The sequence below is a fragment of the Haliotis rufescens genome, unplaced genomic scaffold (assembly GCF_023055435.1).
Source record: "Haliotis rufescens isolate VD_foot unplaced genomic scaffold, xgHalRufe1.0.p SCAF_51, whole genome shotgun sequence".
NCBI classification, from domain to species: Eukaryota; Metazoa; Mollusca; class Gastropoda; order Lepetellida; family Haliotidae; genus Haliotis; species Haliotis rufescens.
In genome coordinates this window covers 1,779,361-1,792,218 of record NW_025964235.1, presented here as the reverse complement: position 1 = coordinate 1,792,218, position 12,858 = coordinate 1,779,361, and the positions used below count along the sequence as shown (strand labels likewise).

At 48.2% G+C, this 12,858-nt stretch overlaps 1 protein-coding gene across 5 annotated transcripts in view; it reads right to left on the bottom strand.

Annotated features, from left to right (window-relative positions):
• Positions 1 to 2,693: 2,693 nt before the first annotated feature.
• Positions 2,694 to 12,858, bottom strand: part of LOC124140619 (WD repeat and HMG-box DNA-binding protein 1-like) — a 38,310-nt gene continuing 28,145 nt past the window's right edge. For all 5 annotated transcript variants that reach the window (XM_048384822.1, XM_048384820.1, XM_048384821.1 and 2 more), the window contains 12 exons: positions 12,675 to 12,792; positions 11,576 to 11,684; positions 9,894 to 9,955; positions 8,067 to 8,181; positions 7,750 to 7,866; positions 7,285 to 7,475; positions 5,697 to 5,815; positions 5,066 to 5,148; positions 4,750 to 4,893; positions 4,275 to 4,381; positions 3,284 to 3,419; positions 2,694 to 3,076 (listed from right to left, as the gene is read on the bottom strand). In XM_048384822.1, coding sequence (XP_048240779.1) covers positions 2,900 to 3,076; positions 3,284 to 3,419; positions 4,275 to 4,381; positions 4,750 to 4,893; positions 5,066 to 5,148; positions 5,697 to 5,815; positions 7,285 to 7,475; positions 7,750 to 7,866; positions 8,067 to 8,181; positions 9,894 to 9,955; positions 11,576 to 11,684; positions 12,675 to 12,792 — 1,478 coding nt within the window. In that variant the 3' untranslated portion in view covers positions 2,694 to 2,899. The remainder of the gene's footprint in view (positions 3,077 to 3,283; positions 3,420 to 4,274; positions 4,382 to 4,749; positions 4,894 to 5,065; positions 5,149 to 5,696; positions 5,816 to 7,284; positions 7,476 to 7,749; positions 7,867 to 8,066; positions 8,182 to 9,893; positions 9,956 to 11,575; positions 11,685 to 12,674; positions 12,793 to 12,858) is intronic.

The window sequence follows — 12,858 nt, the reverse complement described above, 5'->3', positions numbered from 1 at the left end:
CCCATCGGCTGTAGACCGGCTTTGGCATTTACTAGTTTGTGAGTTTAAAAACTACTTTTTCGATACCTATTAAATCACTTGGTTTATTTCAGCTAAGATTAATTGTAGATGATCCCAGCAATAACGTCATTAACTCGCATATAGTGACTAGTCGTCAGCTGGCTTTGTATACCGCTCAGTACCGCACTGGACTGACCACCTCCTCCACTGCAGTCACATACACACATCAGCGTCCAAGGTCGGCATAACCTTTAGGCTTGTGTACAGACAGGTATCTTTGCATAATCTCCCTGGTATAGATATCTAGACTGTGCAGAGTTGCGTCCCTTGGGCACACCAGAAACCCATGACCGTGGGTTCGAACCGATTGTTTCTAGGTTTGCCAGCACCATACCCGTGCTCGTGAGTCTCGTGGCAATCGTCTAAGACTTGCATTACTTCAGGAGTTCCTCCCACATCAAGCTGTCACGCCGTGATATAACTGTCCAGAATACTGACCAAAGCGGCGTTAAACTACACTCACTCACTCACTCGTATTGTTTCAAGATTACATTTAATAAAAAACAACAACAACCTAATGGTTCAAACAATATAATCTAAAAGCACCCAAACATGTGTTCAGTTCAAGGTGCTTTGCGAGCCTCACCGTGGTTCGGTTTCATCCTTGGCACCTAGGTATATAAGATTGCTCGTTCGTTTGAAATGTCTCTCTGGGTCGATGCGGTCTATTGTGAGCGGCTATAAAGTCTACCAGTCAATCGAGTCCAAGACAGCAATTTTATCACGACGGACATTCAAGCGCCTGGACCGGAGAGGAACCAATACTCCACACAGGGTACGATGGCACATATTCTGGCCAGCAAGCCGGCTTACACAACCACACCGAGTAGCTGTCTACAGCAGGCTTGTCTCAACTACATATAATAACTACTCGATAGATCGATCATTCGATGATCCCAAGAACTGTACCTAGCTTTGCTGCATGAGGTGAAATAGGGTTTATTGTACAGCCAAGTCGTGCGTGCTGCCTGTACTAGTCCGAACTGATGCTGATGTTATAGTGCCAGCCCACTAAGATACTAAACCGCAGTTTAACATCACTTAGGAACAGTATACTGACTCCGAGCCGCCCAGTCCCAGTTTTATCCCCTTAATACAGAGCACCAGACAGGAAGTGCCATCTTTTAAGGTTCTTTGGTATGACGCGGCCTTGGGAATGAACCACCGATCTTCCGTTCTCCGGGCAGACGCTCTATCCACTAGACCACGGAGGTGGTCTGCACGCTTGTACCTGACGAGGGAAAATGCGAGCACCAGCAGTGACCATGTGTCATATATTCAACAACTTCTACAAAATAAGGGTTTAAACATTGCAACGTTAAACGTAGTCTCCGAGCGCTCTTCCCACGAGGCCTACGTTATCGCCCTATTTTAGGCCGTGCGGGTTTTTTTCTTACACGCAAGTCCTAACTGGTAGTTAGTATCGGTAGACTGCGCCATCGAAATTTGAACTTATTCCTGCAGGAGAGTTGAGGTGAATGGGGCTTAAGGTCCCTTTCAAGATCATAGCACTTCTATAGATGTGCATATGTGTGTGTGTGTGTGTGTGTGTGTGTGTGTGTCTGCTTGTACCAATTACCCCTGAAGATCTTGGTAGAAAATTGATTTTCAGCAACCAACCCATGCTTGTCATAAGAGGAAAATAACAGGGATCAGGTTGTCAGGCTCCCTGACTTGGTTGGTGCATGTCATCTTATCCCAATGGCGTAAATCGATGCTCATGTTGTCAATCACTTGATAGTCTGGTCCATACTCGATTATATACAGACCGACATCATATAGCTTCAGTATTGCTGAAAACTTGCACTAGTCCAGACTAATGCTGATTTTATAGTGCCAGCCCACCTACGGAGATACCATGCCGCAGTTTAACATGAATACCCAGTCCTTGTTTTAGTCCTTTAATGCTGAGCCCCAGGCAGGGTAACAACAAGCACCAACTTTTCATGTCTCTTGGTATGATGCTGCTGGGGATCGAACCCCGAACATCCACTCTCCAGGAAGACCTTAGAGATAGAGATAGACTGGAGAAATACAATAGACTTTCAATTGCCATATGTAGTTCATACTGTGAGATGCTGGTGAGTGAGTTAATGAGTGACATTCTTGTCTGTCCCGGGTGAGAGATCAGGACTCTCCTGTCAGGGAGTCAATATAAGAGATATATTACGCCTGCTCCTGGTTGAGATATCACGACTCTCCTGTCAGGGAGTCAATAAATGAGATGGACTCCATGTGCCTGGGTGAGAGATTGTGACTCTCTTGTCAGGGAGTCCATATAAGAGATATACTCCCTGCACCTAGGAATGAATACATGCTGCTCATGAAAGAAAATAGGGTTTACAGAGTGGCTTCTTCAGAAACTTTTAAGTTTTATTCCCTGCTTTGGAACATAAATATCAGAGGGTTTAGATTTGAGCCACTGTTCAGGCACAGCAAGTAGTGTGTTCCTGCGTCGTCTTGTGGCCACCGAGACTGGTTTAGGCAGCTGATTCCAAGTTCAATACTGGCCTTACTGTGTGAGTGTACCACATGCCTTCAGGTGCCCTGCTACAGCTAACTAGAATGTAAATATACACCCCAATCTGGATAAACCAAAACCAATATATAACTGGAAAAACAAAGAACACATGTTGTATGTTACAATTTATACATTATATATTATATACACCCCATACATCGTGTTCATGACTGTTGGGAATCACAAGCCCGGACTCCTTGCTGCTCCAGTGGCTGTGTCTAGATCTGTGTCTGAAGCTACTGTCCACAGCTGTGTCTGAAGGGAGGAAAGCTTCACATGGCCAGCTTCAAACTGACTTGCCAATAGAAAGCTTTGCACTCAGTCTTTCGAGAAGGCGAAGCTACTCAGTTTTGTGTTGGTTGACTGTGACAGAGGAGGCCTCACGGTGGACTTTTTGCTTGGCTTCTCACTGCTGTCTTCCTCCACGCGCTTCCGCTTGCGGCCATCAGGACTTGTAGTGGCAGCTGATTTTGACTTGGCTTTCTGTGACCAGGTCTAGGAAACAAACATCTGTGTTAATCTACTGGCATACAATAACTAGACTAGACTTTCTGTAAAGTATATACCTGCCTCTCCTCTATGTCCCAAGTCCCCCCACTAGTCTTCGTATACACACCTGTCCACCATTCCCCTTGTCTATGGTGTAGCAATGTACTATGTATACAAACCTGTCACCCCTTAGTCTATTCTATGTATACACACCTGTCTCTCTTCCTTAGGGAGAGCACGGAACCTCTCGGCTGCCACCTGACTCAAGTCTTCGTGACTGAGGTCCGGTCTCTCCTCCTCCAGTTCCTCACGGTTCTCCTCCAGCCATAACTGGAAGCCACTGACCGACCTGACAGCAGACAACAAATGATGAGACTGCAGCAACAATCAGCAGCTTAATGTGCCAAAAACGCCCCGAGCAATCTCATTAAAACCAGACCTTAATTCTCACTTCCGCTGAACAAAGATCTGAAGACATCCCATAAGGGGTTGCGTCAGAACAACCTTTCATCCGACTAATCAGAGCGTCGCTTACCAGATCATGAAAGTCGGAATGTGATTTCTACCTCGAAATGCAAAACACGGGGTATTCAGAACGATACTTACGGGTTTAATGACTGAATCCATACAATCTAGAACATCTATTAGCCATTCCAGAATGTTCTTTTGTTCAGGTTTCAAAATTGATCGAGAATTTGTCAAAACATGTTTCGAAGCGTAGTCGACAATTTGAAATTGGTGCCGTAAAGCACAAAAAAAGCTCCCTTCTGATTGGTCAATCCATTGGTCAGTCAATGTTCGCGCAAGGTCGGTCTGACGAGACCAGTAATGGGATGTCCTCAGATCTTTGTTTAGCGGTAGCGAGAACTAAGATCTGATTTTAATGAGATTGACGCCCCAAGTGACATATGTCAGAGATGATCCACCTTTGTGAAGAATATACACAGCACGGACAGATCAAAGACTGGTCTAATGTGGGCAGTCTGGAATTCAAACCATGACAGAACATGGACTGCAACTGGGCACTACAAGAGTCTCCAGCCTCAATATATGGGCCACGTGTCCCCTGAAGGATTGGGTCTGACAAACATTCCATAAAACCAACATCCTGCTTTTTTAGGGTCAGACCTTACAGCTCACTGATCTACAGACGTGTGGCTTGCTGCCTGTAATTAGTGTTGAGGAAGTATCAGACTGCACGTACGGCTTGCTGTTCTGGGTTTCTGGGTCTGCCTTGGGTTCTGCAGCGTGGCTGGAGGCATTGCTGTCAGCACTGTTGTTCTTGCTGAACATGTTGGAAATCGTCTTCGTCTGAAACACGGATGAAGGTAAGAAGTAGATGTCACCTGATGACTCGAAGGAGGAAGATTGGTGACATTTATCACTTGTGTGTGAGGTGTGTGTGTGTGTGTGTGTGTGTGTGAGGTGTCTTGTGTAGTGTGTGTTGTGTTGCTTGTGAGGTATGTGTGGAGATGAGTGGTGTGGAGTGAGGTTGTGGTGTGGAGTGAGGTTGTGGTGTGGAGTGAGGTTGTGGTATGGTGTGAGGTTGTGGTGTGGTGTGAGGTTGTGGTATGGTGTGAGGTTGTGGTATGGTGTGAGGTTGTGGTGTGGTGTGAGGTGTGTGTTGTGTGTGTGGTGTTAGGTGGGAGGTGTGCCAGTGTTCTGTTGTTGTGTCATACCTTCTTGCTGCCGCCTGACTTGCTGGTTCGGATAGTGACAGGAAGAGGCACAATCGGCTTGTCCGACTTGTCGGTCTTCGAGGAGAGTTTGTCAAACACTTGACTCCCCTTGGTGGGATGACCAATAGAACGCTGACTGGAAACCTGCAACCACATTGTGTCAGAGGTCATAACAATTACCATACCTCCTACATGAAACACACGATACTCACTCATAGTGTCATACAGCCAGTGCAATATTCAACACTGAATCTTCATGGTAAGACAACATATCTTCATGAGAGTGTGATGTATCGAGATGAGGAAGGGGACGTACCTTGAAAGGGTTAGAACGAGCCAGAACGGACTTGCTGGCTGTCTTGGCCTGAACTTCTCGGGGCTGCAGGTTCAGTTTGGGTCCTGGAAATGACCAGTATTGTTCCACGTGAGACACCGATATGTATAACAATACTTGCACGTGCTCTTATCTGTGGTGCGAAAGCCCCAGTGTTCATACACAGGTTCGCCAAATTCCTGGCACACGATTTACAGTTAGCAGTGTCAAGTATGGTGCAAACGGATAAAAAAATGTACGTTTTCACTACTAATTTTCACTACTAAGTGTTTATAAAACCAATCATTTAAGGTAAGAATCAAATTTTTTTACTTAGTGTGCAATACTTCTATCGAGAAGTGAAAAATTGTGATCCAACAATGCATCGGTTTGTCGTCCCACTACAACTCAACACACCTCCATACTCTTCTCATACTGAAATATCTGACATGTCTACCTGTTGCCCAGAGAGGGTGTGAGTTAGTATCACTCATTCCTTCCTCAATATATATATCGGATAATACACTGACAGTAATGTTTAGAAAACTACTGTTGGTATATCAGCCAACACCTCTAATACTATCGGTATAACCGTAACAGAGTGTATTCAGGACTGAAGTGTGGCTGTACGAACCAGTACTGTGATCTGTATCATCTTCCTCCTCAACATCAGCCTCTTCGTCTTCTTCTTCCATGTTTTCCTCATCATGCTGCGCCACACTTCCGTTCCTTCGAGAGCAGGCAATGTCCTCACTACATAACAGAGCCAGTAGTTAGTTTGGCTTGTTTGATCCTTGACATCGCAATCAGCAATATTCCAGCTATACAATGTCAGTCGGTGAATAATGAAGTCTGGAACAGTCAATCCAGTGCTTGATATCTTAGATCCATGCAGTCACGTTGAGATGACCTGCCATCAACCAATCTGACCACACATCCATGTAGCCGTCTTGTACGACAAGCATAGGTGACTGGGGACCAGTACTACCCCGGAAGCCCCGCTGGTGTACGGTGACTGGGGACCAGTACTCCCCTGGAAGCCCCGCTGGTGTACGGTGACTGGGGACCAGTACTCCCCTGGAAGCCCCGCTGGTGTACGGTGACTGGGGACCAGTACTCCCCTGGAAGCCCCGCTGGTGTACGGTGACTGGGGACCAGTACTACCCTGGAAGCCCCGCTGGTGTACGGTGACTGGGGACCAGTACTACCCTGGAAGCCCCGCTGGTGTACGGTGACTGGGGACCAGTACTACCCTGGAAGCCCCGCTGGTGTACAGGTGACTTGGGACCAGTACTACCCTGGAAGCCCCGCTGGTGTACGGTGACTGGGGACCAGTACTCCCCTGGAAGCCCCGCTGGTGTACGGTGACTGGGGACCAGTACTACCCTGGAAGCCCCGCTGGTGTACAGGTGACTTGGGACCAGTACTACCCTGGAAGCCCCGCTGGTGTACGGTGACTGGGGACCAGTACTACCCTGGAAGCCCCGCTGGTGTACGGTGACTGGGGACCAGTACTACCCTGGAAGCCCCGCTGGTGTACGGTAACTGGGGACCAGTACTACCCTGGAAGCCCCACTGGTGTACGGTGACTGGGGACCAGTACTGCCCTCAAAGCCCCACTGGTGTACAGGTGACTTGGGACCAGTACTACCCTCAAAGCCCTGCTGGTGTATAGGAAGTAACAAACAACCTAACAAGTGAATAAATTCAGTAATGAGCCCCCCAAGCCTGGACTCACAGCACATGCTGTGCCGTAACCCCGATACACGGCCCAGGTTGTGCCTTAAACTAGATGCTGTAACGTCACCTCGATACACGGCCCAGGTTGTGCATTAAACTAGATGCTGTGCCGTAACCTCGATACACGGCCCAGGTTGTGCCTTAAACTAGATGCTGTAACGTCACCTCGATACACGGCCCAGGCTGTGCCTTAAACTAGATGCTGTGACGTCACCTCGATACACGGCCCAGGCTGTGCCTTAAACTAGATGCTGTGACGTCACCTCGATACACGGCCCAGGCTGTGCCTTAAACTAGATGCTGTGACGTCACCTCGATACACGGCCCAGGTTGTGCATTAAACTAGATGCTGTGACGTCACCTCGATACACGGCCCAGGTTGTGCCTTAAACTAGATGCTGTCACGTCACCTCGATACACGGCCCAGGTTGTGGACGAAACTAGATACTGTGACATCGCCTTCATACACAGCTCTCCTCTACCTTTCTTCAACTACCTCCTCCTCTTCGTCTTCTTCTTCAGCTCGTCTCTGTGCCAGCTCACTGATGCGTTGGGCCAGCTGCATGTGTTTGAGGCGACTGGCGTACTTGATGGCCAGCTGCATCGTGTGCTCCTCCTGCATCATCTCGCACACCTCGAGAGCCCGCGCTTCCCGGTCGGACCTGGCTGACAGCTGCAATGTGAAACATGTATGTGAATCAACTCAAACACTAACAGAGACCTCATGCCTCCCGGCCTGAACTGGCCAACAGCTGCAATGTGAAACATGTATGTGAATCAACTCAAACACTAACAGAGACCTCATGCCTCCCGGCCTGAACTGGCCAACAGCTGCAATGAGAAACATCATTACATTGTATTGCAGAAAGTTGACATTGGCAAGTTGGACAAGAGACATTGGCAAGAGACAGCTGCATCAGCTGCAGTACCAGGATGAAGGAACTTACGGCAAACAGCTTGATGAGAGCCTCCTGTGCTGGGCGCAGAGCCTCCTGCAGGTCAGAGTTGTCTGCCCCTGGCACCCTCAGTGACGAAGCAAACAGGCAGGTCCTTAGGAAAGTTTCCTGTCAAACAAACAACCACTTAGTCAAAACACTGGAAATTTCGCCCCCTTATCACGACTTTCATCATAAACCACTGCATACAGCCTCAACTCTTTTTTCACCCTCACAAAGATTGATTATGGGGGAGATTCCCCAAGATCTGGATTTTCCAGGATAATATATACAAGATGATATTTGTTGCTTTAAGATTTTAACCTTACCTCGTACTGGCTTTTCTCTGTGTTCATCTCACACATCGGCAGCCTGAAGGGGATGACTGACACAGCTGGGCGTGGCAGGGTGGGAGGATATCTGGCTCCCTTGCAAGGGATACACCTGGACACACAACACAGCAGGTGCAACAATTAACCCCGACAACAGCAGGTGCAACAATTAACCCCGACAACAGCAGGTGCAACAATTAACCCCCACAACAGCAGGTGCAACAATTCATCCCGACAACAGCAGGTGCAACAATTAACCCCCACAACAGCAGAACAACAATTAACCCCGACAACAGCAGGTGCAACAATTAACCCCTACAACAGCAGGTGCAACAATTAACCCCCACAACAGCCGGTGCAACAATTAACCCACAGAACAGCGGGTGCAACAATTAAACCCGACAACAGCAGGTGCAACAATTAACCCCGACAACAGCAGCTGCAACAATTAACCCCCACAACAGCAGCTGCAACAATTAACCCTGACAACAGCGGGTGCAACAATTAACCCCCACAACAGCAGGTGCAACAATTAACCCCCACAACAGCAGGTGCAACAATTAACCCCGACAACAGCAGGTGCAACAATTAAACCCGACAACAGCAGGTGCAACAATTAACCCCCACAACGGCAGAACAACAATTAACCCCCACAACAGCGGGTGCAACAATTAACCCCCACAACAGCAGGTGCAACAATTAACCCACACAACAGCAGGTGCAACAATTAACCCCGACAACAGCAGGTGCAACAATTAACCCCGACAACAGCGGGTGCAACAATTAAACCCGACAACAGCAGGTGCAACAATTAACCCCGACAACAGCAGGTGCAACAATTAACCCCGACAACAGCAGGTGCAACAATTAACCCCCACAACAGCAGGTGCAACAATTAATCCCGACAACAGCAGGTGCAACAATTAACCCCCACAACAGCAGAACAACAATTAACCCCGACAACAGCGGCTGCAACAATTAAACCCGACAACAGCAGGTGCAACAATTAACCCTGACAACAGCAGGTGCAACAATTAACCCTGACAACAGCGGGTGCAACAATAACCCCGACAACAGCAGGTGCAACAATTAACCCCGACAACAGCAGGTGCAACAATTAACCCACACAACAGCGGGTGCAACAATTAACCCCGACAACAGCAGGTGCAACAATTAACCCCGACAACAGCGGGTGCAACAATTAACCCCGACAACAGCAGGTGCAACAATAAACCCCGACAACAGCAGGTGCAACAATTAAACCCGACAACAGCAGGTGCAACAATTAACCCCCACAACAGCAGGTGCAACAATTAACCCTGACAACAGCGGGTGCAACAATAAACCCCGACAACAGCAGGTGCAACAATTAACCCCCACAACAGCAGAACAACAATTAACCCCGACAACAGCGGGTGCAACAATTAACCCCGACAACAGCGGGTGCAACAATTAACCCCGACAACAGCAGGTGCAACAATTAACCCCCACAACAGCAGGTGCAACAATTAACCCACACAACAGCGGGTGCAACAATTAACCCCGACAACAGCAGGTGCAACAATTAACCCCGACATGGTGAGTGAGTGAGTGAGTGAGTGAGTGAGAGTGAGTGTAGCTTAAAGCAGCATCAGAAATGTTGTCATCATTCACAGCAAGTTGTCTTTTGAACATGAGCTGAATCACACACACCCTGGTCTCTCACTAGTTAGTACCAGGTCATGTGACCCACTGATTGCTGACAGAGTGGCTGCACATTGCATCGAGTCCGCCAGTGAGTGAACACCGGGAGCACTGTTCACTGGCGGCAGGAGGGAGATTTACCTGAGTTGCTGTGGGTGTTCCCCCACTCCCACAATCCAGTAATGATCCGACTTGCCCTTTGCCTGCAAACAGGTGAACACACACATGTATACTCACACGCAAAAGAAACACAAGTGGTTTAAAGCAAATAGGTAACAAACACGGAACCATATATTGTAATGAGTTTTAGCATGTAGTGAAGCCTGATGGTGTTATCAATATTTTTGGTTGCATTTTGGAAGCCCCCGAGTAAAACGCAACATAAAAAACGAATCGCCAAAAGGCACCATTTCAATAAATATGTGGGTATCATGCACCCATTTCTCACGAAATCGAAAATGCACAAACTGTCACGAACTGTAGTGGGTATAAAACTGTGGCCGATTCTTGGACCTACCACTCCTTGGTCAACAATGCCACGCCTAACTCAAATTCAGAGAAACCAGGCTATTGGACGTTTGGAAGCTGGAAGAGTCTGTCCAAGATGTTGCCCGTCATTTCAACGTTAACATAACCACAATTTACCGTCTCCTGCATCGATACAATGCTACACAGACCACAGATGACCTTCCTCAGAGCGGTCGTCCTAGGGTCACCACACCTCGACAAGATTGGCAGATTACCCATCAACACCATTCCTAACTGCATGTGAAAGTGCTCGACAGACCATAGGAACACATAATCGACACATTAGCCGGGACACTGTGATCCGACGTCTCCGTTCCAACAACCTCAGATGTCAACGACCAGCATGTCTTCCTGTTCTCAAACCACGGCATCGACAAGCATGACTTCAGTTGGCACAGGGTCATTACAATTGGCATCATCGTGAGTGAAGGCGTGTCATCTTCTCTGATAAAAGTCGCTTTTGTGTCTCCCATGGAAACGGAAGAGTCAGAATTTGGCGGCGTCGAGGTGATTGTTTCGCTGACAGAAATGTTGTGGAAGGAGATCCATGGGGTGGACCTAGCGTCATGATATGGGCAGGGACTGGACTTAATGCGAGACTTGGACCCATGTGCTTTCTGAATGTTGGTCAAGGTCGGGGACACGGTATCACTGCTCCGCGGTATATCGACCAAGTGATCAGACCCCACGTTGTTCCATATTTTGCACAACATCAACAACCCATTTTCCAGCAGGACAACGCTCGTCCCCATGTTGCCAGAGCTACCATGGCCTTTCTGCAACAACACAACATCCGTGTTCTACCGTGGCCAGCCCTCAGCCTCAGCCTCAGCCTCAGCCTCAGCCTGTTCCCGTGTGTCGGCCACCTGGATCCATGTCGGACCCCGCTATAGCCTCGTATTGTGATCAGATATACTCACATGTTCCTGTGTGTCAGCCACCTGGATCCATGTCAGACCCCGCTATAGCCTCGTATTGTGATCAGACATACTCACTTGTTCCTGTGTGTCGGCCACCTGGACCTTTGTCGGACCCCGCTATAGCCTCGTATTGTGATCAGACATACTCACATGTTCCCGTGTGTCGGCCACCTGGACCTTTGTCGGACCCCGCTATAGCCTCGTATTGTGATCAGACATACTCACATGTTCCTGTGTGTCAGCCACCTGGATCCATGTCAGACCCCGCTATAGCCTCGTATTGTGATCAGACATACTCACTTGTTCCTGTGTGTCAGCCACCTGGATCCATGTCAGACCCCGCTATAGCCTCATATTGTGATCAGACATACTCACATGTTCCTGTGTGTCGGCCACCTGGATCCATGTCGGACTCCCTGTGGAACTCATTCTCCGCACTATGCCAGCGGAGTCCATGGAGAAGGGTGTGCCCTCGGATGAGAATCTGCAACATCATCAACTCAACTGAAGAACCAGTTTCATAAATGAACTGAGAGCAAGGCCTTATTTTTTTACTCTCCAAAACCACTGCATTATCTGTACTTAACATAGAGTGCAGTGTTGACCTGAAGGCCTATATCTGTACTCACCCTAGCCACTGCAGTGTAGACCTGAAGGCCTATATCTGTACTCACCCTAGCCACTGCAGTGTAGACCTGAAGGCCTATATCTGTACTCACCCTAGCCACTGCAGTGTAGACCTGAAGGCCTATATCTGTACTCACCCAGTGTAGACCTGAAGGCCTATATCTGTACTCACCCAGTGTAGATCTGAAGGCCTATATCTGTACTCACCCAGTGTGGACCTGAAGGCCTATATCTGCACTCACCCAGTGTGGACCTGTAGGCTTATATCTGTACTTACCCAGTGTGGACCTGTAGGCTTATATCTGTACTCACCCAGTGTAGACCTGAAGGCCTATATCTGTACTCACCTAGTGTAGACCTGAAGGCCTATATCTGTACTCACCCAGTGTAGACCTGAAGGCCTATATCTGTACTCACCCTGTGTAGACCTGAAGGCCTATATCTGTACTCACCCAGTGTAGATCTGAAGGCCTATATCTGTACTCACCCAGTGTAGACCTGAAGGCCTATATCTGTACTCACCTAGTGTAGACCTGAAGGCCTATATCTGTACTCACCCAGTGTAGATTGGAAGGCCTATATCTGTACTCACCCAGTGTAGACCTGAAGGCCTATATCTGTACTCACCTAGTGTAGACCTGAAGGCCTATATCTGTACTCACCCAGTGTAGACCTGAAGGCCTATATCTGTACTCACCCAGTGTAGACCTGAAGGCCTATATCTGTACTCACCCAGTGTAGATCTGAAGGCCTATATCTGTACTCACCCTAGCCACTGCAGTGTAGACCTGAAGGCCTATATCTGTACTCACCCAGTGTAGACCTGAAGGCCTATATCTGTACTCACCCTAGCCACTGCAGTGTAGATTTGGGCGACATGGAGAGTGGGCTTCCATTCAGCAAAGTTTTCTTTTGACTCCCAACTTCTGTGATTATAACACCCAAAAACTGGTCTCCAGGAATTCCTACAAGAGATCATTCTGTCATCTTGTGTGCAACTAAATATCAATGAGAAAGCACCAAGTCAAAGG